General features: G+C 42.6%; 1 protein-coding gene across 1 annotated transcript in view; it reads right to left on the bottom strand.

Annotated features, from left to right (window-relative positions):
• Positions 1 to 2,860: 2,860 nt before the first annotated feature.
• Positions 2,861 to 26,748, bottom strand: part of Atp1b3 (ATPase Na+/K+ transporting subunit beta 3) — a 32,328-nt gene continuing 8,440 nt past the window's right edge. Inside the window, exons 2-7 of the mRNA XM_052187606.1 lie at positions 16,776 to 16,904; positions 14,435 to 14,542; positions 10,369 to 10,553; positions 8,805 to 8,855; positions 5,744 to 5,830; positions 2,861 to 3,889 (exon numbers count right to left, since the gene is read on the bottom strand). Coding sequence (XP_052043566.1) covers positions 3,719 to 3,889; positions 5,744 to 5,830; positions 8,805 to 8,855; positions 10,369 to 10,553; positions 14,435 to 14,542; positions 16,776 to 16,904 — 731 coding nt within the window. The 3' untranslated portion in view covers positions 2,861 to 3,718. The remainder of the gene's footprint in view (positions 3,890 to 5,743; positions 5,831 to 8,804; positions 8,856 to 10,368; positions 10,554 to 14,434; positions 14,543 to 16,775; positions 16,905 to 26,748) is intronic.

The raw sequence follows: 26,748 nt of genomic DNA, 5'->3' as shown, positions 1-26,748 counted from the left end.
AACATACACAGCTGGAAGAATGGCATTTGCCTGTCTCCAAGAATGACCGGCTCAGAATAACACTAATGTGTGGAACCAAGTAGAGAAGGAACAGAGGCCAGTCTCCTGTCTGAGGTGTGTTTTCCTAGCCGCCTCCCTTGCATACCTCACCCTGTCCCCTCCCACTAGAATGGTTATGTTTGTAGCTAATAAAGACCCTGAAGATAACGGTGTACTGTCCATGAGTCTCAAATATCAAAAAGCACTTCTTCCTACCCCACACCCACCCGTGCCGGCCAGTTTCAATCAAAAGCCATTGTTACCTTCTATACCTGAGTATAGGCAGCTGTAACAATATTTACCAATGGGTTTGGTAAGAAAAATCCTGTACTATAGCCAGGCTCTTGTAGCTCATACCTTTAATCCCAGTACTTGGGAGGCAGAGGCAATTGGATCTCTAAGAGACTGGACCTCTGTGAGGCCCTAACACAGACTCTGTGTCCATCTGTCTCTCCTGCTCAAGTCTCTGGGAAAGTACTGGACAAAGAGCACCTGCTGATCTTGCCTTGACCTGTTTAGGACGGACTCATCTAGATTTTTTGTTAACAGGTTATGTTAAAGGATTTCTTTCTTTTTTAGTTTTTAGAGACAGGATTTCTCTGAGTAGCCCTGGCAGGCCGGGAAATCGCTCTGTAGACCAGGCTGGCCTCAAACTCAGATCTGCCTGCTTCTGTCTTTGGCCCCACTCCCCTGTCTGGGCAACAAATAAACAATCTCAGCAGCAGAACATCAAGGTAGGTTTCAGTTTGCAGGAAGATACTCTCAGCAAACCCACAGCCTCAAAAGGAGGTGCAGCACTAGGGAGCGAATTTATAAGTGTGCTGTGTATGTCGCACTGTGTGCTCTATTTTCAATGTGGGATTCATTTTGCTGATAACTGTAGCTCAGCAGTTAAGCGAGATTTGCCCAAGATTTCTACATAACCAAATATAAGTCAGTTCTCCTTGTTTAAAATGGAAGGCGGCACATGCTGTTTGTCTCCTGGTCTGACCCTGGGATGGCCTCCATGGAGGAATCACCTTCAGTGCCTGACAGCCCCACAAGGCTCGGATCTTGCAGGAGACAAACCAAACACCTGAAGGAAACTACTTTGAATCCTAATCGAGTCATGTGGATAGGACAAAGCACACAGGTGCCTGTCTGCAGAAAACTGCTCCAAGAAACAGGAAAAACCTGAAGCCAAGTACTCAAAGGGGGACGGGATTTTGCAACCAAAATAACTTTCCAGCTCCTAGTCCCACATAGAAAACAGCTTGGGCCGGGCGGTGGTGGCACACGCCTTTGATCCCAGCACTCTGGGAGGCAGAGGCAGGCAGATTTCTGAGTTCAAGGCCAGCCTGGTCTACAGAGTGAGTTCCAGGACAGCCAGGGCTACACAGAGAAACCCTGTCTGGAAAAAAAACCAAATCAAAAAAAAAAAAAAAAAGAAAGAAAGAAAGAAAAAAGAAAACAGTTTGGAACTCTTTCAAAGTACCCCCAATTTTTCCTTTTGTTAGAAATACTACACACTGGTTCAAAATACCATGATTCAGTCAACTAACGGACACCAAACCTCCACCTCCTACACAGGCAGGCTAAGTGCTGGGCTCAGTCACTAAGGTGCAAGCTCACCCTTTGGTCCAGTCACTCAAACTGGTTTGCGTGAACAGCCTGTAGACGCAGCTGCAGGATCACAATCAAACCACACCAGGGGGCAATTTGCACAAACAACTTTGAGTATGTCCCAAGTTTTGAGGAAAATCTGGAGCAGATGCCAACAGACCCAAGACTCCCTCCATTCCTGGTCCATCTTGTCATCCACAAAACACAGACCAGTTCCTGCTCGCTCTGCCTCCCAACAAAACATTTCCACAATAGTTCCAGAGGAGCATTTGGAGTGACCTGTTCCGGAGCACCACCTCTGTGCCCCGTCTGCAGCACTGCCATCTGTAACTGAGCCAACTCCTAGGCTTTCTCATTACTGTTGGGTTAATGGACTCCAGTGTTGTGTCCTTCACTCAGATTGCCTCAAGTTGATCACAGAAGTCTCACCTGGCTTGCAAGGCCACCCAATTCCTTCAGCTTTCCCAGGCCAACCTGAGACAGTTGGGTCCTTGCCCCACCAGACCTGGCTTACAGACCACTGAAAGCCTCAGAATGTGGTTCTGCACTATCCATGATAAAGTCAGCTCTTCGAAAGGTAAATGAGGGGGGCTGGAGAGATGGCTCAGCAGTTAAGGGCACTGACTGCTCTTCCAGAGGTTCCAAGTTCAATTCCCAGCAACCACATGGTAGCTCACAACCATCTGAAATGGGATCCAATGCCATCTTCTGGTGTGTCTCAAGACAGCTACGGTGCACTCATATACATAAAATAAATAAATCTTTAAAAAAATGATAATCGGTAAATGAGAGATAAAGAAATCAATGAGAGGCTGGAGAGAGACAGCTCAGAGGTTTTAAGAGCAGACATCTAGAGGATGTAGGCTTAGCTCCAAGCACTTACATGGCGGCTCCCAACAGGGGGATTCAACACTCTTTGGCCCCCACAATTCACCAGGCGCTCACATACACATGCTGTCAAATAAAACCAACCAAACAAAAAACTTTTATACACATATACACACATACATGCATACATACATACATACGCACAAGAGTGTGTGTGTGTGTGTGTACACGCGTGCATGCAACCCACAGGTCAAATAGGAGACACTTTTCTCAGGACAAAAGAGCTCCAGTTATTACAGTTGTAGCAAGAATTCACCTGAGTCAACAAGGACAGTCCAGGGCACCAGTCAAGATGTGAAAGAAGACTCCATCACATGTTCCAAGCTTTAAATCAGTTTGAAGTTTTTGTATTTCACAATTTGTTTTTATTAGGGTCCACAGTCTACTAAATAAAAGCACTTAACAAGACATTTTGAAAAACTATACAATTTATGTCTTGGGAATTTCATTTCATTCAAAAAACAAAACAAAACAAAAAGATCGGTGCACATTCACCTAATTTAAATGCTGTTTCATCCGTGTGTCTAGGATTCCTGAATGTGGAAGACTTGATTCCAACACTCCAAGTCATCCCAACAGTATTTTTTAAACATGTATTGTAACAGTTTGTCCTCTCAGTAAAATCAGATGCAGTCTAATTCAGCATGTAAGAAACAACCTGGAGCACACAACAGGCACGCTCACATGCGCACAAGCAGAGTCTACTTTCAGATCCACAATATTTCCACTTTATTTTCCTTCCCCCCTCACATACAGAACTTCTCACACATTTCTTGCAGCTAAAGTCACTTGATGTTGGCAAGGTACCATTTTATCCCTAAAACTTTGTTGGCATCAAAATATGACAGTTACCAGTGTTAAATCCATAAAATATTTACACAGCACAGCACATGAAGCTTTAGCCGTTTGGCAATTACACACAGAAGACAAGAGCCCCACTCTGCATGTGGGGATTGGGAGCTCACTGGTCCCAGTCTGGCGACCGTACATGGGTTCAAGGGCAGCAGAGGCGGCAGGCAGTTACTTCAGAGGACACTCAACACTATGCTCTGGAAGCATGTTATGATGTCACCCAAGTGTGGACCGCACCACTTCCTCCTCCAGGGTGGCCTCATAATCCTAGAATGGCAGGTCCAGCTGATACAAAATGGAGACAACACAACATTTATTCTGTGGAGACATCCTATTCCTAGGCACGTGCTGTGACTTTGAACGAAACTCGTCCCAAGAACTTGTCACGTTCATTCTTGTTTTTTAGGTTCCTGGTTCCTTCAATTTGGCACTCGACTGTTACTTCGTTCGTGGTTACAGTAGAGTTAAAGTTGACCTGGACCGCAACTAGGGGCTGTCGATATCCAACCTAGCGAACAGACGAACAAACATTAGTTCCAATTCTTTGGTAACTTTGCCTGCACTAAAGAAGTCAGTTTCAACTTTCCTTCTTTTGAAACAGTCTTAATTTGTAGCCTAAGCTGATCTCACATTTCTCAAACCTCTGGCCTTACTCATGCTCTGCCGCACCTCATCTGTGTAAACGTAACTAAGCTTAGCCTATCTTCTGGTCCTTACCTTCCTCCTGGCCATGGCTCTCCCGCAGCCCGGCTTTGAGAGATATCCTGTTTGCTAACTCAACCACTTGATTCGTCCTCTGCATGCCCTGATTCCTGGCAATTCCTCATTTCTTTCCAGCTGTTTAACATTTCCACTGCCCCTGCAGTGTAGGTCTCCCTTAAAGCTACAGCACTGTAGTATTCTGATCCTAACATACTGATGAACATATTACACTTGAGAAGGTGTAACTGTTCGGTATGTGCTTACCTTCGATCTCCACTTGCTATGGGTTCGATAACACATTACCACATTTGACTCTTTTCACTATTTCACTTACATACCCCCTTTACATAGGACAATCAGGATATATGCAGTGATCACTGTAGCCAGCACAAGAACAATCCTACTGATAACTTGATTCTGGCAAGAACAAATGCTGTGAGGCTTTTTGCAGGAAAGCTGACACAGTTTATATCCTCCTCACATAATTCCTGATGAACAACAAAGTGTAATTTTATAGCATGGAAACTTGGCTAACTATCCTAAGAGATAATGGTCAACACGGGACAACAGAATCAGTCAGTAAATCCCTTCCTATAGGATTTTGAGAATACACTCGGTTGCTTCCAAAAATATACAAATGAATTTAATTATGAGAAAAATAACTCCAAAAACAAAAAAATGTGCCATATTTACAAACTCCTATCAAGTCCCCAACCCCCAAAGTCCCAGACTCGTTCTGAAGCTTAAAGAAGCACTAAATAGGGGGTATGGGGGCCAAGGAGTTGCTCCAGGTCACAGGTTGCTGAGCTGACACAGCAAGGCCTGGCACACACGGAAGACACTTGTTACTTTGCTGTGAAGGACAACTGGATAGATTTCAAGCGTGCAGACCAGGTGTGCAGGGTGGTGGTGGCGCATGCCTGTAATCCCAGCATTCTGGGAGGCAGAGGCAGGCGGATTTCTGAGTTTGAGGCCAGCCTGGTCTACAGAGTGAGTTCCAGGACAGTCAGGGCTATACAGAGAAACCCCATCTCGAAGTTTACAAATTCAAATCCAAAAAAAAAAAAAAAAAAAAAAAAATGCTGACCAGACCGGGTAAGTATTAAAACACGCACTGGGCAGTAGTACCCTTGTTTCTAGGTAATACATACTGCAAGCTTTAGAATAGAGGCATCATGGGGGCTAGCTTACATGCACAAGTAAAAAAATACAGACGGGTAATATACAGTATCTGGTAATGTGCTTTCAGAAAACACACTATATTCTACTCATTTTGAGTTGGAAAAATTTCAAAACAAGTGCAGTATGACAAAACTTTATAAAATGATATATGTATATACATATATCATTTTATAAAGTTTTGTACACAAATACACTTCAAAAGTTTAAAATCACAAAATACTATTGTGTCTAAACAATGATTTTTTACGTCTGACCTGTGAAGAGCACATCCTACTTTCCAGAAAGCAAGTCCAGTCTCCTCAAGACAAGCATCCTTTCAGTCTGCATAAGCACTATGCCATGCGGTCACCACGGTGCCCCATTCACCACCACACTTGTCATCAACCCAACAATGCAGACGATGTACGAAAGACAATAGACAGCAGTGTGCACCTAACATACACAGGAAGTTTCCTAAGAGATGACTCTAAATACTTACGTGCCGTTTTTTCCCATAATATGGAAAATATTTTAAGTCTATAACTCCATATTCAGGATAAGTTACTATATTTGCAATGTTTTCATCCTAGAGTTAAAACCAAAAGAAATCCTTTTTAGGCCAGGGTAAAGATTTTTCAAAAATACATTACAATTACTGACAGTTATCAGTTACAATGAAATTGCAGAAACTAATATGATGCTTCAGCCTCATGAATTACAACTGTGTTTCTGAGAACTGTTTGTCCTCACTGTTGAAACAGTGTAGCCCAGCCTTGTCTTAAAACTGCAGCCTCCCAAGTGCTAGGATTTCAGGCACATACTATCATACCTGGCTGTTCATCTTGATTACAAATATTACATAATTAAATGTTTATATAAACTATCCTCCTGGTTCTTCTTCCATTTCTGAATACATCCTAGAAGTGTCTTCTCAGTTACAGCTGGTTCCACTGCCTATGAACTACTATTTGCCCTCTATTTGTACAAAGCCAGCTGTTTGGCCAATGAAAGCAAAAATGCACCACTTAAGTGTGTATGGACTAAGGTTTTCCCAAGATGAATGAAACAATGTGCTTCTCAGAGGCAGGTAGACATTACTCTTCAGAACCAAAAGAACTGGAATCAGGAGAAACTATGATGCAACCAACAGAAAAAGCATTCATAGTTCCCACAAATAAATAGCAAAAAAAAAAAAAAAAAAAAAAAAAAAAGGCACCACAACTCTACAAATATGTCAGTCACTAAATATCTGCATAGACACATTCAGGGCTCAGGAACTGAGTAGATCCCTAGCACTGCAATAAACATGACTCCAAAGGAGCCAACCCAAACTGACGAGCACCACTAGACACAGGGGAAGGGGCTTGGGGTCCTGGGGGACTGCACAAACTAACGGAAGTCCATGTCGTGCTGGGGGAGGGGGTGTCAAGCCCAGTACACAGAAGATCTGGCAGAATGAGACTACCTAAACAGCAGTCCTGTTTGCTCGGCGTTCTTTATGTCCTGGCTGGTAGACCGTGTCTGTGGGACGCAATCACCTCTCCTAAGAGGCAGACAGGGCGGCTTCAGGCATACTAATGGTGCTGTTCAGCTCTACTGCTGTTCTATAGGCTTTTGTCTGGTTATGTACTTCTGGTTGGATTATAGACTCTTCACCATGTAGCAAACCAACTAAATAATAACAATAACAACAAAAGACAAGAAAACCCAAGTTCTAATGATCTAGATGAAATGATATGGAAAAGCAGTAGATAATAAGAATTGATGACCACAGTTAAGATGCCCCCCCCCACCCCCCGCAAGGGATGTTCCTAATGGGTTGTTTGGGGCAGTGCCACTCACCAGCCGGCACTGTGTGCCATGCTCAGCAGTATAAACGGTTCAATCTCTAGCACAGAGAACACTTCAAAGTTTACATTTCACACAAAAAGAAACCCTGAGTGTTTTGCTACATTAATATATTCGCTGTAACTACTTTACTTTAAATATGATGCTAGTGTGACTAAACAAGTAACAGTAAGCTTTTATGTTAAGAGCTCAAAGGTGTATATTAACTAGATTTTTAGAATAATTTATGGAGAAACATAAATTACGTTTTTAGAATTTTTTAATTTTATGTTTTAATTTTATGTTTAGTTTAGATGGCCCTGTGGGAAGCCACTCACTGCCAAGACTGACAACAGGAGTCTGATCCCCAGAACCATACAAACAACAAAAACCCTTCTTCTTACATGTGACATGCATTTAGTTGTATTTTAAAATCAACCCCCTTTTTGAGACAAGATCTCACTTTGTAGCTCTTGGTGTCCTGAACTCACTATGCAGACCATGCTGGCCCCAAAGTGATTTGCCTGCCTTCACCTCCCAAGTACTGGGATTAAAGGTAAGCACCTCCATGCCCTGCTAAATCTAACTATGTAGCTCAGGCTAGTTCCAAACTCTTAAGCCTCCTGCCTCTTCCCAAGTACAGACATTACAGGCACGACACCATGCTCAGCTAGATTTTGGTAAGATTTCTATGTAAGTTTCTTAGAAAAGTGAGCATGGCATGAGGAGAAAGTGCCTCGCTTGTCTCTACTGTGCACATGTGCACACCCCCAGGAGAGAAGCTACAAACTGTTCCCATCACTCTAAACACTGGATAATGCTCTAACAATTAAAAAGGCTGCTCCAAAGCTGCAGCTTATAGGGGCACACATGCTGGACCTTCCCAAAGACCTACTGAGGCAGAAAGGAGAGGAGTGGGGGACAAGAAACCCAAGTGATTGTGAGGCATGTTTGCAAAGTTTCTGCCCAAGTAAGAAATTACTGCCAAGTAAGAAACTGAATTATGTGCTGGGCTTAATTATGGACTGACTGCTCTTCCAGAGGTCCTGAATTCATTCCCAGCAACCACATGGTGGCTCACAACCATCTGTAATAGGAGCTGATGCCCTCTTCTGGTGTGTCTGAAGATAGTTGTAGTGTACTCATATACATTAAACAAATGTACCTTAAAAAGAAATGAGTTCAAGGCAACATTGTAGGCAGCTCACTGCTTCACAACTGCCTGCAGGTAACCGCCAGATAGTATCTAGCACAACGACACATTTAGAGATCACTTGTCTCTTTAGAATTCTTACCTATCCCTTGTACATTTCTCTTAATTGTATTTGCTGCATGCAAAGCAAACAGAAGCTATAGGATGAAATGCACAGCACCCTGGGGGAGAGAAGACAGGAAAGAGGAAGAATGCCTCTACCTTATGGAGAAAGAGCATAGTCCATTCATTCTCAGGTGACACTGATAATAAGTGCAACAAGTTTTACACTCAAAATAAAAAAACCCTCATATACAACAGGATGCTGCCTGAGGTTGTAATGCTAACTTCATTACTAAACTATGGAAAACATGTATCCTAAAATTGATGAAATGCAGTGTATGTCAAATAAGTATGTACAAAACAAACAGAAAATGTCCTTTTGAAATGCTCTATTAGGAAGGACAGGATCACCCTAAAAAGCCTAATGATATCTTTGGTATTTAAGAAAGATGAAAGGGTAAGTGACATGAATACTAACCTTTGTCAAACACGTTATTTGTGGAACTCCGTCTGGGACTAACTCGATTATCTACGGTTAAGAAACATGGGTCAGTCAGTCAGCACCTAAGAATGCAATGGGACCTTCTCTTCTGTTGCTGGGGGTCAGAGGCACAGCAGCTGAGATTAATGCTACTCTGTATGTCCAACTCAGTCACACCTGCCACATTTAAAACAACACACCCTTAAATTACATAATGCAATAAACCATTATGTTTGCTAGTTTTGATAAAGGGTCCTGCTTACAGCTCAGGCTAGCCTTGAGCTGTAGTCCAGCCTCTGCCTCTCCAATGCTGGGCTCACAGGTATGCACCACCACTCCCATCTATAATAAAATTTCGTTATGAAATTGTGCTCACAGTTATCTCTCCCCGTAAAGACACGCATTAAGAAGAATCCTAACTTATGCCCTCCTCCCCTACAACACTCGTTATCTTATGGTGGGAGGACAAAGCCCGGCCTTGACCACACTAGCTCAACACTAAGTCTGAGCTGTAACCTCAGTCTTTGCATCTACTGTCCTGTATGTGGTCACCTGTCTATTTAAAAACTATTCTCATCTATTTATGTGTATGTGGAAGGGGATGTATGTGGAACATGGAGGGCAAACCACTTGACTTGCTTCTCTTTTTCCAGCACTGGGTCCCAGTGGGTCCTAGGATCAAACTCAGCTCAGGCTGGCGGCCAGAGCCTTGACCACCAGCCCTGTCTTCTCCAAATGTAGTTCTGGGTCTGGCCAGAGTTCTGTCCTCTCCTCCAGGAGAGGCCTCCAACAGTCACACTGCTGAAGCCTAGAGCTGCTTATAGGCATAAAGCTGAAGCGTGCAGAGTGTGTGGACAGCAGCCCTAGTCTCCCGCTCATGTACAGTTCTAGGTGCACACAGATGAAAACCCCGCCAGCTGGATCTGATGCCGGCCTGTCCTCATCCTGTCTTACCTCCCCCCCAAGTCCAACCCCCAAGCCTGCCTATAAAGCAAGCACAGTATCCGATTCCTAGCATGTAAAGGCCCATTTCTAACAGACTCAAAAGGCGGGCCTTTGACTAGAGTACATGTTCAGCAATTACAGCAGACACAGTGAGGACAGGTCTCACAGGCCAGTGTAACTGGGGAGATCCCCCATTAAAATCAATGTATGAACTCACCTTAAAGCACAGATCAAGTTCCACATTCCTTCTGGCTTACTTTTTTGGCTTTAATTCTTAGTTATGTCTTGTTAAAACACCCCGTTAGCTTTGGCTATAGCTAAACACTGTATTATACTCATTAGTATGTAGGTTTATTTCTATTCCCAGTACTTAGTTACACAGAACACAATATGCTTTAGTGGTATTTAGAAAATTTTATATATAATCTATAAATAAGCTATGAATCTTTTTATCATATTCATCTCTCCCAAGCATTAAGTGGCACTGCTAGTCTTTTAGGTTACCCGAGTGAGATGACACTTAAGGCACTAACACCAGCAAAACAATGTAAAGGCAGCTGCACCATCTGAACAGACTGTGAGAAACATGCAGCAGCGGAGTAAGTCAAGTACGTACTCTGTTCATTTTCACAAGAATACAAGGTTGTCCTTTGGAATAGCCAAAATCAGCATCATTCACACCACTACATTCTTCAAGCAAGGAAACTGGAAACTGACATGCACTATAATCTGGACCCTTCTGATGAAAAAGTTCTCCATCAGGACAATCTGTGAGATTCTTCTGTTCTTCCACAGAATATGCTAAAAAGGAAAAATATGTGTACCAGATCAGCCAAGAAAAGATACCAAACACAGCAAGAAACAAGTCAAATCATTCACGGAATAAGTATTTTTCAACGATAAAACAGCAATGTGAATTACTAGGTAACAGAGCTTTGAGGTATCCTGCCTCCAAAAGTGACCGGCACAAGCCACAACTACAGAACTATCAGAAGACATTGTATGTGCCCAACCTCAGAGATAACAGCAAAAATGTGCACAGTGTGGCTCCTGCCCCCTGGAGCTCACAGTCTAGGAGGGACCAGTGTGGCTTGAGTACTGCAGGGTACGAAGGAATCAGCAGTAACAGTTATGACGGGCTCTCCTGACCTGAGAGCTGGGGAAATGTGGGAGCTACAGTGCTGCGAGGATAAAGGGGGCAGAATCTGAACCATGTGCATTTTGTAAAAACTGTGTTAGGAACTAAGATGGGTTGCAAAACCACCATGGTGATCCACTAAAAGATTTTATACCAGTCAAAGTGGTCATGTGACTGCACGTATGTTCAGAGTAGAACAGACTCCCCATGCAGCCCAGGTAAGATGCCAGCTGTAAAGTGTGGCTGGCAGGGGGAGGTTGAAAGATAGAGTTAAACGACAAAGAAGTAACATGTTTAGAAGCCAGGAAGAAGAAGAAGAGAGAGAAATGTACAGAATGCACTCTCTGCTCTGTGCCAGCTGTACTATGGCATTCAGTGGTACAAAGGAGAGGTCTGATGGGCCCTCCCTCCATGAGCCTGGCCTGGTGAATGCAGCCCTTCTCCTTCTCATGCACTGACTTGAGACATTCTGTGGCTCCTGCCCACCTCCCGCAATCTTTCAAGGGTCTAGTTTCACTGAGACATCTCAGAGCACCCTCTAAAAACCAACAGCCTAGCTGGGCAATGGTGGCGCACGCCTTTAACCCCAGCACTTGAGAAGCAGAGGCAGGCGGATTTCTAAATTTGAGGCCAGCCTGGTCTACAGAGTGAGTTCCAGGACAGCCAGGGCTATCTACAGAAACCCTGTCTCAAAAAAACAAACAACCACAACAAAAAAACCCAACAAAACAAAAAAGCCCAGCCAGCCAGGGCAGTGGTGCTGCACACCTTTAATCCCAGCACTCAGTGGCAAGAGCACACAGATTTCTGAGGCTAGCCTAATCTAGAGTGAGTTCCAGAACAAGAACCTTCCCCACCCTTTCTCTACTGTGTTTCCCACCTTAGCAACTCCCTCCTAACATACTACTAGACCAGAAGTTCTGTAGGACAGATTTGTTCACTGCTACACCACAAGTGCCTGTTCCAACTGCACTCCTATAACCCTGATGGACAGCTCAGCTAAAAGGAATACAGCAAGAAATTACTGCCTTCACTGCAGGCTCTTACCATTATATACTTTGATTTTTTTACCCCCAGACAGGGTTTCTCTGTATAGCCCTAGCTGCCCAGTGGTTTTTGGGGTTGTTTTTTTGTTTTTTTAAGAATTTTATATATATATTCTTTATATATATATATATATTGTACTGTAACTCTCTTCAGACACACCAGAAGAGGGCATCAGATATCAGATCCCATTACAGATGGTTGTGAGCTGCCATGTGGTTGCTGGGAATTGAAGAACAGTCAGTGCTCTTAACCGCTGAGCCATCTCTCCAGCCACCATTATACTTTTGAAACACAGAAAATATGTTCATAAAATGTTTGAAATTACTTAATTAATAAACACATTAACTAGTAAGGCAAAGAGATTTAAGATAAAGACAGCGTGGGAGAGATCAGGAGGATTTTTCTCAACATAGAAATTACAGACTTGTCTAAGTTGACAAGAATTCAATAAAGGGAGTGGACACAGGTTATTTCTGAGACAGAGACGGATCAGAGCCAACTAGCCTCACATGAAGTAAGACCAGCACCATGGTGGCAAGTGTGAGTGTTTACTAGCAATGAAGGAGCTAAGGATGTCTATTATCTCTCCTCACTTTTCCTTCCTTCCTTCCTTCCTCCCTTCCTCCCTCCCTCCCTCCTTCCTTCCTTCCTTCCTTCCTTCCTTCCTTCCTTCCTTCCTGATGACTGGGTCTCTAGTTGCCCAAGGTGGCCTTGAATTTATTATTTAACTGAAGATGATCTTGAAGACGTCTGATCCTCCTGCCTCCACTTCCCAAGTGCTGAGGTTTTAAGGAGCTACAAGCCAGACTTAGTGGAGAAGGAGGTGGGGCCCCGGGTGCCTGCCTGCACACTAGGCAAGCACTCTCTGAGCTCGGCTATGGCCCACTTCCTTTTGGCCTTTGAAGGAAGATACTGTGTTACATGAAGGTGACTTACAGGGAAGGAAAGGGGTCAGAGGCTTGAGCAAAGGCTAGCAACCATGTCTTCAGTCATCACAGAAGGGTAATGGGTCACCAGCACAAGCCCTCTGAGGGAGGTGGTGTTTACTACCACCCAGTCCTGTCATCACCCTGTGGCTACTCTACAAAGGATCAGAGGAGGCGCCTAGTCCAGAAATTATGTGGTTTTATCCAGAGCAGGGTTCTGCCACAAGTAATTGGCAGAATTTTTTTTTTTTGATTTTTGGTTTTTTTGAGACAGGGTTTCTCTGTGTAGCCCTGGCTGTCCTGGAACTCAGAGATCCGCCTGCCTCTGCCTCCCAAATACTGGGATTAAAGGCATGTGCCACCACTGCCTGGCTGATTGGCAGACTTAAGGACATGGAATTTTAGAGTGCCGTAAAAGTAAAAATGAAGTGAAAACCATTGCCACTTTGTTTCCAACCCAATTTACCGATAAAAGAAATCTCAACTCAATCAGTAACAAAACAAGCTATAAGCCAAGATTGGACCATCTCCCACTACACTACTCTATTTCCATCTATATTATCCCATATAACTTGCGGTTTCTCCAGGCCAAGAACTTCTCTCTCTGTAGACTCTGGGTCCAGTTGATCCTCCATAGCTCCTACCCCCCCAATTCTCTCCCCCCCCATTCTCTTCTTCCCCAAACTCTCAGCTCCTCCCCCTTCCTCCTGCCCAACCATTGGCTCAAGCCTTTATTTGAAAAGGAGAACATTCACAAGGCAACTTATCTGCAGCCCCTCTGAGGAGTGGAAGTATCATCAAAATACAAGCCCAGGGCTATCCACAACAAAAACTCATGATAATAAACTAGACAGGGAAGAATGCTGAGGAACAAGGCTGAGGTGGTTAGGAAACCATCAGCAAACAGCAAGAGCCACTGGCACAGAACATTAGATGAAATCTGAACAAAAACAAGCTAGACAGACAGACAAAGTGTGGTGCTGGGAAAGCTTGTTCAGTGGCTTTAGCATGGAGAGAACAATTGTGCTTTAACAGGGCTGAGAAGGGGACAAGGTGAGCTTTTAGCGCTCATTGGACTGGTAGCATCATTTCTATGAACAGTTATGCCAGCCACACCGAGGAGAGCGTGGCTACGATGCTTATTAAAAGCACTACATACCGGTCACTCTTAAACAAGCCAAATACATTAAAAAATTGAAATAGGCCAACTTTCAGAAATGACAACAATTTTCAGAAATGCTATCCTCACTTATATCCAGGATATAAAAATTCCAACTGGGCTGGCCTGGGCAGTGGCAGTGCACTTGCCAAGCGCTTGAGGCATCGTGCTTCATTCCCAGCACCCCAAGCAAAGTGCTGACACTCAGAGACACTGTTTTATGACACAGATTTGGCTTTATTCTTACAACTAACTGAGTTTACTTGCAGATCTTCCCAGCTGTCTGTGTTTGAAGGGGAAAGAACAAAAGGGTAAAACAAGCTCTAAAGATGCTGCTTCTAAAGCAGTCCCGGCATGGCTGGGCTCTGTAGTTAAGTACACGCTCTCCCCTCCCCTAGCACTGCACACTTACGCTTTAGGAAACTCTTCAGGTCGTCAACGAACTTTTTATAAGTATGTGGCTCAGACATACTGTATGTATATTCCAAGGCAGTCTGTGGTTTGGGAAAAACCATAAGTCCTAAAAGCAGACAGAGAGAGTTATTGACAGTAAGAAATCCTCATCTCTTACCTTTATTCCTGAAGGGCTATGTGTTCACAGATATGTTACAGTTATCAACTCTCTCTTTGGATCCAACAGGAAAGATATCTAAAAGAACTCAAATCTTTAAGACTTCTTAGACAGTATCAAGTTAGAAACAGCCTCTAAATTTGAGGATTTTTTTTTTTCAGCTAATTATAGCCACCACTCCTCCCTCTGAACTCTGGAGCTGGTGGCTTCTCTGCTAAGCTGGCTGGTCAGCAAGTCTGCGACCTTCCTGCCTCACCCTCCTCGCTGGAGTTACAGGTGCGAGTGGCACTGCTTGGCTTTGACTTGGATACTAGGAATCTAAATGCAAGTCCTCGTGCTTACACAGTGAGTTCTCTTACCACTGAGCTATCTCTGGCTCTTACTTGAACTTTCTAAATTCAGGTTTCTATCAATCATTTCAGGGGGTTGGGGCTTTTTGTTTGGTTGGTTGGTTGGTTTTGTTGTTTCTGAATGCTTGCTGCTACAGATTAAGCAACAAAACAAAACCAAAAAGAACTTGAGCATACCAGAAAATACTAAGACTGTAAGCATGAGTCACCAGATAGCGCTTTTTCATTCAAAGTACAACTGTATGTAAACATACAAAAGATAGTCAATTGTGTTCAATTGAAATGTTTCATTCCATTATGAACCCTATAATAAACATTCTTCCTTCAATAAGCATTGCTCCAACACCCAAGATTAGATACCAAATAAAATTACAATCAGTAACAATTTCATATCAGAAGTTGACAGCTATGTATACAGAGCAAAGAAAAAGCAAATATACTTGTCTATAAAAAAGAATCTGGCTTCCAACTTTAATGTAAACATTTCTCATAGCTAAAAACTTTGTAACACACATATGTACATTTATATATTTACTTATTTATGCTGTAAAACTACAATTTTATAGACTTAGTTTTGAACACATTTAACTGTTTAGATGGTTTATACAATTACAGATGATAATAATGAAGTCATGTATAACTTAGATGGCAAGAAAATGAACTTTAAGTTAGTGTACACAGAAGGCAAAAAAGAATATATTAGATATAAACAAAAGAAACAAAAAAAAAAGAAACAATTAGAATGGTTCTGTGAAAGGGTGGCGGAAGTTGGCGTGGGTTGTCTGGTAATACAGCTCAGAAATCCAGGCATGGAGCAGAATATAGGCTAGGGCTCCTTAGCCTCAGCATGAAGAGTTTGAGCTGGATACTTCTGTGGGAAGAAGGCCTGGTCTGCCCTGCTCAGCAGCATTGCTGGCTTATTCTGGCAACAGTACCTCTCAAGTTACTGTTATAGCTGACCATGGCTCTGAAAGACACCTCCGCAGCCCAAATGCTCTAGAGCTGCCTCCACTTTCCCCAGCTGCTGGCCGCTCATTCTCCTTGCCACCCAATCCTAACCTTCCCAGACAGCCGCTTCCCCGCCCTGACTGTCTCTAGAACACTTGCTTACATTGGGGAATTCTGTGTATTACTTTTACTCTCTAAAGGCCTCCAAGACCAGGTACTCATTCCCTTGGAATCATTCTTACTTTCTGGACTTCTTTCTTCACTTTTCCTAATAAATGTTTAGTCTGCTGAACAGACTAGGCCAGGCTACGGATGTAGCTCGGTGTGAGAGACCTTGCTCATTAGCACTGCAGGGGCCTGCACTGCAAGGGTCATGAGGCCAAGGCCATGGTCACCTGCTGAGGCAGAGCTGGCATTTAGATTGTTTTAAGAAAGTAAAATCATGTGTAGAAAATGTACCCAACATTTCAGGTAAGAGTTTTTTGCTAAAAGTGTATTTTCTAGCACAACACATTTTAATAACAACAGAGAACACATTAATTTTATTCTCTAATGATGTAGTATTTTTACCACTTTCATACAAACCAATTAAAACCAAAGCATCTCTTTTATAAGACTAACGTGTAACTCAAACTAGAGCCGACACGCTTCACGTCGTGAGACCATTCCAACTCTTTAGACTGGTTCCAATGTTCATTTCTGCTTATTCCTGTCAAAGAACCCAAAACTTACCAGTAAATGATTTAAAGGTCTTTAAACTATCATGTAAATATGAAACAAATCATTTGACTTTCTTCATCTGCTGTGATATAGAACTGTTCTGTGGTAAAGACAAACAGTAACCCAAATTGGTTTAAAAGCATTGATAACTTCAACACAATTACCTGGACTAGGAATCTGGTCTCGATATTTCGGAACTTCATCATTCAGAGTCTGGAGCATGGCCCACATTGTGAATGTGAAGAGTGCAGCCAAGAACACATAAAAAACTAGGTAGAAGAGCAAGATCAGACCTGCAGAAGAGACAAACAGAGTGAGATGTGGACATACACACAGACTCACTCTTGGTAAAGAGCAAACCAGCTGTTGACTGGAAGGCTCTGAGGCCACGCTTTGCCATGCACAGCCAAGCGCCCTCACACTGAGGCATGAAGTTGCCTAAGTAAGGGATGTTCTGGCAGACAGCTGACACCAATCCCATGAGCCCTCCTCTCAGCTTGTTCTTCCAGCAACGCTTTCACTACTCATTCTCCCATTCAAAGTCAGAGCTTTAAATATCCAGCACATGGAGGAGTGTTTCATTCACAAAGAATTTCATACCCTCAAAACTAAGATGATTTTGGGTAGGAAAGCCTCCCTGGACATACTTAAATGTTTCTTTAAGTAGCAAGTTGTTTAAAAAAAAAAAAATCCTCCACTATACATACCCGTATTTCAAACAATTTATACACATTGAAGCTGTTGGGTTTTGGGGCTTTTTTGAGACTGAAGCCTTGATATGTAGATTTTAAAGGATGAGTTGACTTAAAAAATAACCAAGAAATGTACAGAAGGAAAAAAATCATAAAGATGATATTCAATAAAATTTTTTAAGCACTGATTAAGTAGAAGGGCTCATGCAAACATGCAAAAAGGACAAGAGCAGAAGCAAGCATTGTGCTCCAGGGCATAGTCAGGCACAAAGCACCTGTGACAGGCAGACTTCAACACCCAGACTTAATCCCTCCCCTATAACTAAGAAACACTTAGGTCTATCCCAAGCCAATGATTTGTTTTGGGAACACCAAAAATAAGCCTATTTTTTCCCTCATCACCTACATTCAAAGTTCTAATGTCAGAAATAACTATCCTCAAAATTATACATCAGAATATAATTGAAGTCTTTTATTTGTATTTAAATGTTTTAATAAATGATTGGGATGCTAAGGAAATACAAAGGAATATTCAACTCCACTGAGTTAACATCTTTCAACTTTATTCCCATCTAAATCCCATCCTAATAGAGACAGGCCGGGATTCCTAAGAGGATCCCCACAGACACAAATTCAAAGGGTTTATAAATTTCTGTAATAAAAAAAAAAATTGAACATACTTATTCACCCACACCCAACAAGTTGATACACAACTTTCTTCTAATTATCGAAGAACAAGATCCCAAAACAGATTATGCCCAAAGCCAGATAAATTTTCAACTGCAGGCCAGGAATCCTCCAAAGGAAGATAGTCCAATCCACGTTAATTTGAACTAGATCCTACCCTTTTCCCAGTTACCAGAAGATACAGAGGAAGAGGACAGAAGGAAGAGAGACAGATGTCACCTTCAGGTAGTATCACTTCCCACCACCCACTGCGGGCGGTCCTGCTGAAGAAAAAGAAAAAAGAGAGAAAGAAAGAAAAAAAACACCACCACCACCACCACCACCACCACCACCACCACCACCACCACCACCACCAATCTCCCAGGATATGCCATGTGCTAAAGTGGGAAAAGAAAACCCACTGCCACCAGAAGAGACAGCAGAGTGATGTTCAGACCTAGGTGCTCGCATGAAATGGTAAAATGACCTGTAGAGCTAAGAGTAATGCTTAGCCTGAAGGGTGTCTGTATTCTAGTACACATACTAACAAAACCAAAAGACTGACTTCTGCCAGAGAAGCTTGCTGGTGAGTATGTATGAAACTGAAGGCACTGGAAGAAAAGTACTTAAAAATCATCTCAAAATGTTCTCACATTTTCAAATTTCCAGGAAAAAGAGTATTCATGAGACTTACGAATATGAACAAACTATTCAAATCTTTCTAAAGAATCATTACACAATAAAAAATAAGTGTTAAAACTTCACATAAAGAGTTAGATTAATAAAACATTCACTTAGACTAAGGCTGGGGATATATCTCAGGCAGCAGAGTGCTTGTCTAACATGCACAAATCCCTGGATTCCATCCCAGCATCACAAAAAATGGGTGTGGTGGCTCACGCTAGTAACTCAGGTAGTTAGAACCAACCTAGGATACAGATCTTAAAACATACCCCACCCTACCCTGTACTAATCAATGAGTTATTTGTAGTGCTTATTTGCCAAAACCCAAACCCAGCACTTAAAAATTAAAGTTAACCTCTTAAAAATATCATCTAAGACTACTCAGCAAGGGTCCTGACACTCTCAGTGTAACCACCTTCTCTTCTATGGAGAAGAAAATGGCAGAAGATAAAAACGTAGGTTCTGCCAGGCGGTGGTGGCGCACGCCTGTAATCCCAACACTCCGGGAGGCAGAGGCAGGCGGATTTCTGAGTGAGGCCAGCCTGGTCTACAGAGTGCGGTTCCAGGACAGCCAGGGCAACACAGAGAAACCCTGTCTCCAAAAAAAAAAAAAAAAAAAAAGTAAGTTGTAACTTGCTCTTCATGCCTCAGGACAGGGGGCTCTACGAAGAGCATCCAAATCAGTTAATAGGCACGGTGTGGAACCTTTGCAGAGTGCTACCCTACTCTACCTGCTTGGTCATGTAACATAGCAGGGAACAATAAACTATTATATCACATTACAGATAAACATTCATTGGTTTAAAATCCTTCAAGAGATTTTAAGTCATTATCCAGTGGAAGAAACGAACACTGTTGATCATAAAGGTGCACACTTGTAAACGACTGAGGCAGGACTACAAGCTACACTACCCTAGAACACATAGCAAAACACCCCTCAAAAGCAAAAATCAAACCATCACCAACAAAAACCAACAACCCAAAGAAGCATGGACTTAAATATTCTGAAGAAATGGGGTGGCAGACATGGCTCAGCAGTTAAAACCACTTGTTGAAGCCGGGCAGTGGTGGCGCAAACCTGTAATCCCAGCACTCTGGGAGGCAGCAGGTGGATTTCTAAGTTCGAGGCCAGCCTGGTCTACAGAGTGAGTTCCAGGACAGCCAGGGCAACACAGAGAAACTCTGTCTCGAAAAAACCAAATCCAAAAAAATAACCAAAAAAAAAACACTTGTTGCTCTTCTAAAAAAATCCAGATATGAGTCCCAACACCTACACTGGTGGCTCACAGACTTCCTTAACTCCAGTTTCTAGGAAATAAAATGTCTTCTTCTGACTTTGAAGGGCACCAGGGAAGGGTGTGGTGTGCTTTCATGTATGCAGTCAAATCACACATATTTAAAAGAAAAAATCCAGCTGGAGAGATGGCTCAGCGGTTAAGAGATCCAACTGCTCTTCCGAAGGTTGAGAGTTCAAATCCCAGCAACCCACATGATGGTTTACAACAATCCATAATGAGAATTGATGCCCTTGTCTGGAGTGTCTGAAGACAGCTACGGTGTACTTACGTATAATAAATAAATCTTAAAAAAGAAAAAAAAATCTGAAGAACTATGACAGCTAGGCATAGTAACTCACACCTGTGATCTCAGCACAAGGAGGACTGGAACAGGGAGCTAGTCACAGAATGGAGGCTAGCTGGACTCCATAGTGAGTTCTATCTAGACAACCAAGGTTACAATAGCAGGACCCTGCCAGAGAGAGAGAGAGAGAAGGGAAAGGGTAAACCTTAGTACTAAGCAGCATTCTCTGTAAAAGCCACAAATGTCACCTTCTAATGCCTGCTGATTCTGATCTGGGGTCCTACATTCATCATCATGTATGAACAAGTAGAGATATGGCCCTCTACAAGGGGTTCTGACACGCTCCAGCTTTTTCTGTTTTCCTGTCACGCTGGGGATTGAGCCCAGGGTGGTCTCAGAGATAATTGGCCAGTACTTAACTACCAGGCTAGATTTTTTATTTTTCTTCTTGGGAAGTCCAGTTTTCAAATTGCCCCTCCGTTGTCTCTGATGAAGAGACAGAGAGGTCAAGCAGGAGGAACCGGAGAGCAAGGACAGCGGGCTGGACCACGGGTCTTGCTTTGCCTACTTTTCTGCTCTGATCTTGCACTAGTGCTCTGATCTCCACTCCCACCCAACATCCCACAAAGAGGTTAACTATCAGTATTTATTTTACAGAAAAGAAAAATATTCAGAAAGCCAAGGGATTTGTTTTTACATTCTTTTTTGTTTGTTTAAAGATTATATGTACACACACAAAATATATATAAATATATATTTTTCTATTCTGTAGCTGTCTTCGGACACTCCAGAAGAGGGTGTCAGATCTCATTACAGATGGTTGTGAGCCACCATGTGGTTGATGGGATTTGAACTCAGGACTTTTGGAAGAGTAGTCAGTGAGCTTAACCGCTGGGCCATCTCTCCAGCCCTGTTTTTACATTCTTATTTACTATTGTGTACATGTGCCAAGGCACATCTGTGACTAGCAGAACAACTTCCAGAAGTCTGGCCTTTTGACCAGCATGTGAGTCTCAGGTTCAAACTCAGGGGATGCCTTTAGCGGCTGAGAGTTGACAAGATAAAAACAAAACTCCTGAGAGAAAAAGAGGCCAACAACAAACTAGAAGCATGTTTGGAATGGAACTGCAATGAGGCCTCAGAGCAAACAAGGTTTCAAGTTTAACCTAATCAATTGCATCCTCTTTTAAATAAATAAAAAGCCTACTTACTTGAGGTCTAGTTCATGTGTTACCTACAACATAAGAAACAATAAATCTCTATCTCCAAAGAAACAAAAACCAGCCCTGTCCTGTAACTCAGGGTCAGCTCTAACTGTAACATTTAGTCCTGCCACTAGGTGGGTGCAGGCGGCAGGTGCTCCTTCAGAACGCACCCACAGGAGGCGTCTGGGCCCTGCAGTCTTGGAAGCACTTTTCTCCTCGCCCACAGCTTCCCTCCCTCACTAGAAAGCCAACAGAACTAGGAGAGCTGTATTTGGGATTTTGAGTCATAAAAGAAACACATAGGCAAGGGTCCAGGAGAAATGCAATGTTTCTATCAGGTCCTAGGGTCAGGGGCAAGCCTCCAGGACATCTGTTCCACTCCCTGGAGACCACTAAGACATTAGTTTATCCTAGGGTTTCTTCTTTTAGCAAGACTTGGCTGAATCCTAAGCTGCTCAAGGGACTCAGTTTACACATCCTTTACTACAAGTCCTTATACTCTCAAGACTTCAGTGTTCTTTCAGGGAACCAGCCCTCTCATTCTGAAGCCAGAGACCTAACTTAATTTCTTCATCAGCTTAGCAAAGACTATCTCCCAGAAAACCTCAGGGTTTTAAAGTTTATGCCGGAAATCTGGGATAAAAACCAAGTTCTTCAACATACACCCCCAGCTTCCTCAAAACCTGGATACACATTGCCTGTGGTGCCACAGCATCTAGTAAGCTGGGCAGTGGAGGCCTCAAAAAGACAAAACCCAAACAAAAGCAGCTGTAGGCACAGGCCCTTAGGCACACGCCCTTAGCACATTTTGAGCCTTGTGGTTTGATTCATCACTGTGTAAATGTTCTAGTTACCCACAGGAACCTGACATGAAAGCTCTCCTCACATGATTCTGGGACCAGAAAGTTTTACTTGGTAATCATTGTTTATAGTTTTAAACTTTTTAAGGCAGAGGCAAGTATACTAATTCTTTTTTTTTTAAGTAATTATAAGGATCACACTAAGTTTAAAAGGTTTAGTATATCTGAATTTTTAATCTTTTAGTCTGAGTTTCTTACATGTACACATAACATTATCCCATCCTCCAACCTTCTCCCCTCACTTGTTTACTTTATTGTAATGCAGCTACTAGAATGCTGACCCACTGATTTGTGAGGTTTGTGCAAGCTATTAAACTTTAAACAACAACAACAAAGGAAAAATGAAAAAAATCTAAAACTAAAACAAAAATGCTATCAGGATATGGTTTACCATTTATATCCAAATATACTATGTAGTTTAACTGTTTCTAGTATGTCCAAATTTATGCATCTCTAAGACATTTTAGAATATTTTCAACAAGATCTATATCCCGCTCCCTCCATACTCACTTTTCTTTCTCCTCTACCATCCCAGGCCCCTCCAATCACTAATCTACTGCAAAAATTCTTATATAAACTTACCACACAAATGACTTTAGGCTCATCTACATCTAAACATGTATGAGCATTTCAGTCGTTTTGGGGGCTATTCTATTGTACTGATGTACATTTCACTGACCCTTGAACTACCACTACAAACTATGTTAGAGTATTCCCGCATGCTGTGATGGGTATCACTGTTTCATTTCTCCAGGTCTCTAAGTCGAACTGCTGGGTCATACATACTTCTATACTTAGTAGAGTGCCTCGCGCGCGCCCCCCCCCCCCCTCCTGCCCCCATTTCAGGATCCAACCAAGGACCCTGTGGTATGGGTAAGCACTCTAGGGCTGAGCATACCTTTGGTCCTGTTTAGCATTTTGATTTATTGATTTGCAGTGCTGGGGACAGACCTTAGGGCCAAGTGAATGTTGGGTTACATGAAACCCTGATTCAGAAGAGATACAGCATTACAGCTAGGAACCTCCATGACCTTGTGGGTTCTTCTTGCTGTCTGTCTGTCTGTCTGCCTGCCTATCTGTCTGTATAGGCATATATGTATGTATAGGCATATATATACACCTAACCCCCACAACCATGAATAAAGATTTTAATGTACCTGGTCTCCAGAACTGAGTGATAGTAAGGACAGCAAGTATTGTTCAAACACAACCAGGTTGCCCAAGACACACAGAACTTTGTAGTCAGTCATCAGAAAACCACTCATTGAACCTGAGCATTTACCCTTAAATGAACCATGAATTAAGAGGGGTGGGGGGTGGAGGGCCTAGAGAGTGTAGCTTCAGCTCAGCAGGTGTGAGGTCCTGGGTTCAACTCTGGCATCTCTTCTACCCCAAAGAAAGCTATTCTAATTAAAAAACAAAGTTAAGTACCAGGCAGGCAGGCATGGTCGCACATGATAGGTGGTTTTGTGAGCCTGGACTACTGAGTGAGTTCCAGGACAGTTGGGGTATTACAGAGAACTCTGGAAAAACTGAAACCCCAAACCAAACCAAACCAAACCAAAAAACCAAAGGCATGGTAGCACAAGAGTCTGTAATCCCAGTACTTACCCAGCTGTGGCAGAAGACAAGGTTATCCTTGGCTACAAAGTTTGAGGCTACCCAAGGCTACATATGATCTTGTTTCAAAAGAAAAAAAATAAAATATAACAAAACAAGCAAAAACCTTTCATCTAAACTGAATTTATATACTACCAATAAAAGTTTAGAAAATGGTTTCTTGAAATAACCATTAGGCTAAAGCACATTTTTTTGAAAAGCTGGGCTGTGGGTATAGCTCTACGGCAAAGCACATGCTTAGCGTGCCCTAAGTTCAATACCAGTATCATTAAACAAAACACAAGAGGGCTGGCAGGGTAGGCCAGCAGGGAAAGGCACCTCCCATCAAGCCTGATGGCCTAAGATCAACCCCAAAAACCTATATAGTAGTAGAAGAAGGAAATCAACTCCTCTCACTTCCATAAGTATATTATGGTACATGTGCGCTTTCCCACAAAGTAAATAAATGTAAAAAACAAACAAACAAAAACGAACAAAAATTGTAAAATACTGAAATAATAGAAAATCAAAACTATGTAGTCAAATCACAAGCCAAAGTAAAATCTATAGTCTAAATGTATTCACTGGAGCTGGAGAGATGGCTCCCAGATAGCCCAGGTTCAATTCCCAGCACCCACAACCGTAAGTCACAACCACTTGCAACTCCAGATCCAGGAGAATCTGGTACCTGTGATCTTCCCTGACACCTGCACTTATGTATGTCCCTACCCCACACACATTAGAAATGATTTAAAAGGGCTGGAGAGATGGCTCAGTGGTTAAGAGCACTGACTGCTTTTCCAGAGGTCCTGAGTTCAATTCCCAGCAACAACATGGTGGCTCACAATCATCTACAGTAGAATCTGATGCCCTCTTCTAGTGTGTCTGAAGACAGCTACAATGTACTCATATAAATGAAATAAATAAATCTTTAAAAAAAATTTAAAAAAACCTTAAAAATGTACTGACTAAAAAAAGTTAAAATGAACAAATGTCAGGTTTCTAGTTAGTGGAAGAGTAAAGTCTACTGGGAACGTAATACAACTTAATTTGTAGAGTGCCTGCCTACCAGGCATGAAGCCCAGGCTCAGTTCCTAGCACATCATGAAACCAGGTGTAGCAGCAAAAGTCTGTAATCTACCTCTGGAGGTAAAGGCAGGAGAATGATAATTCAAAGTCATCCTAGGCTATTTTCAGTTCTAGACGGCCTGGGGTACAAGATTACACTTAGGTTAAAAAATAAAATAAACGTTATTAGTTAAGAATTAAGGTAGAGGGCCGGGCGGTGGTGGTACACGCCTGTAATCCCAGCACTTGGGAGGCAGAGGCAGGCGGATTTCTGAGTTCGAGGCCAGCCTAGTCTACAGAGTGAGTTCCAGGACAGCCAGGGCTACACAGAGAAACCCTGTCTCGAAAAAACAAAAACCACAAAACAAACAAACAAACAGACTTAAGGTAGAAACACAGGAGTAAAGCATGGTCTATATATGAAACCTTGTCTCCAATACACTAGAAAGAGAAACTGAAGAGAAAGCAGCAGCTCTAAGCACTGAACCCACATGATGTACAAATGTATGCAAGTGGGCACGGCAGCTGGCAGGCAGAAACAGGCAAACTGAGTTTGGAGCCAGCCTGGTCTGCATAGCCAGTTCCAGACTAGCCAGGGATACATAGTGAGACCCTGTCTCAGAACAGTGGGGATAGATTTCAGTAGTACAGCTCTTACCTAGAATGCACAAAACTCTGAATTTAATTTCCAATAATCAACGAATGAAAACACACACACACTCATCTGAAAAATAGAATTTAAATATTAAAAAAAGAAAAGGGCAAATAGCTAAAAAAACAAATGTACATAAATAACAAGATAGTAAACAAGTAAAAAGTAAACAAAATAAGTAAAGAGACAGCTCAATCAGTTAAGCTGTTCAAACCTCCAGCTTGCTGGGTGTTGTTCCTGCCTTTGATCCCAGCATTAGAGGCAGAGATAAGCAGACACCCAGAGCTCACTGGCCAGCCGACCAGCTGGCCAGGCGCCAAAACACAAGCTTCTCATTCATTGCAGACACCATCTCAAGACAGTAAGGAGCTGAGTAACAAAGAAAGACACCCAGCATTCTGCTCCAAATGCACTCAGACTCATGGGAGTGCACACTCTACACTCACATGCATACAGCACACACATAAAGGCTGTCACTGGAGCTATGGAGTCTGACATTCCAGCTCTGCAGAGGGACAGCCAGGAGCTCAACGTCTGGTCATCATATCTACTTGTTGAGCCCCAAGTCAGTGAGAGACTGGCTCACAAAACCAAGCTGAGACTGGCAAGAGTTCAGTGGGTTAAACACTTAAGCAATTCTTACTGAGTTCAATCCTCAGAACCAGTTCAACAAAGGAATCCTCTAACCTTCACATGCAGAACACAGATACTACATAAAACGTAGAAAAAGCAATCTATAAATCTCTACACTATGAAATTGTATTCAAAGGATTTAACCAAATTTACATACACTGGCATTGAAACACAGGCAAGACATAGTAAAGAAGGAAAAAACAAGCAAAACCCCAATTCTATCTCTTCATATAAAATTAGAAAATAAAGAGCTGATGGGAAAACTGAAATTTCTTTAAAAAGCTGGTGATGTTATTTCAATCAGCATTATTTACAAATGCAAACAAGCCGAATGAAATTTAAGTAAGAACACCCAGCCGGGCAGTGGTGGCCCACACCTTTAATCCTAGCACTTGGGAGGCAGAGACAGGCGATTTCTGAGTTTGAGGCCAGCCTGGTCTACAGAGTGAGTTCCAGGACAACCAGGACTACACTGAGAAACCCTGACTCAAAAACCA

Source organism: Apodemus sylvaticus, chromosome 7 (genome assembly GCF_947179515.1).
Source record: "Apodemus sylvaticus chromosome 7, mApoSyl1.1, whole genome shotgun sequence".
In the NCBI taxonomy this organism is placed as follows: Eukaryota; Metazoa; Chordata; class Mammalia; order Rodentia; family Muridae; genus Apodemus; species Apodemus sylvaticus.
The sequence above is the reverse complement of the archived record's forward strand: the minus strand, read 5'-3'. Positions and strand labels throughout refer to the sequence as shown.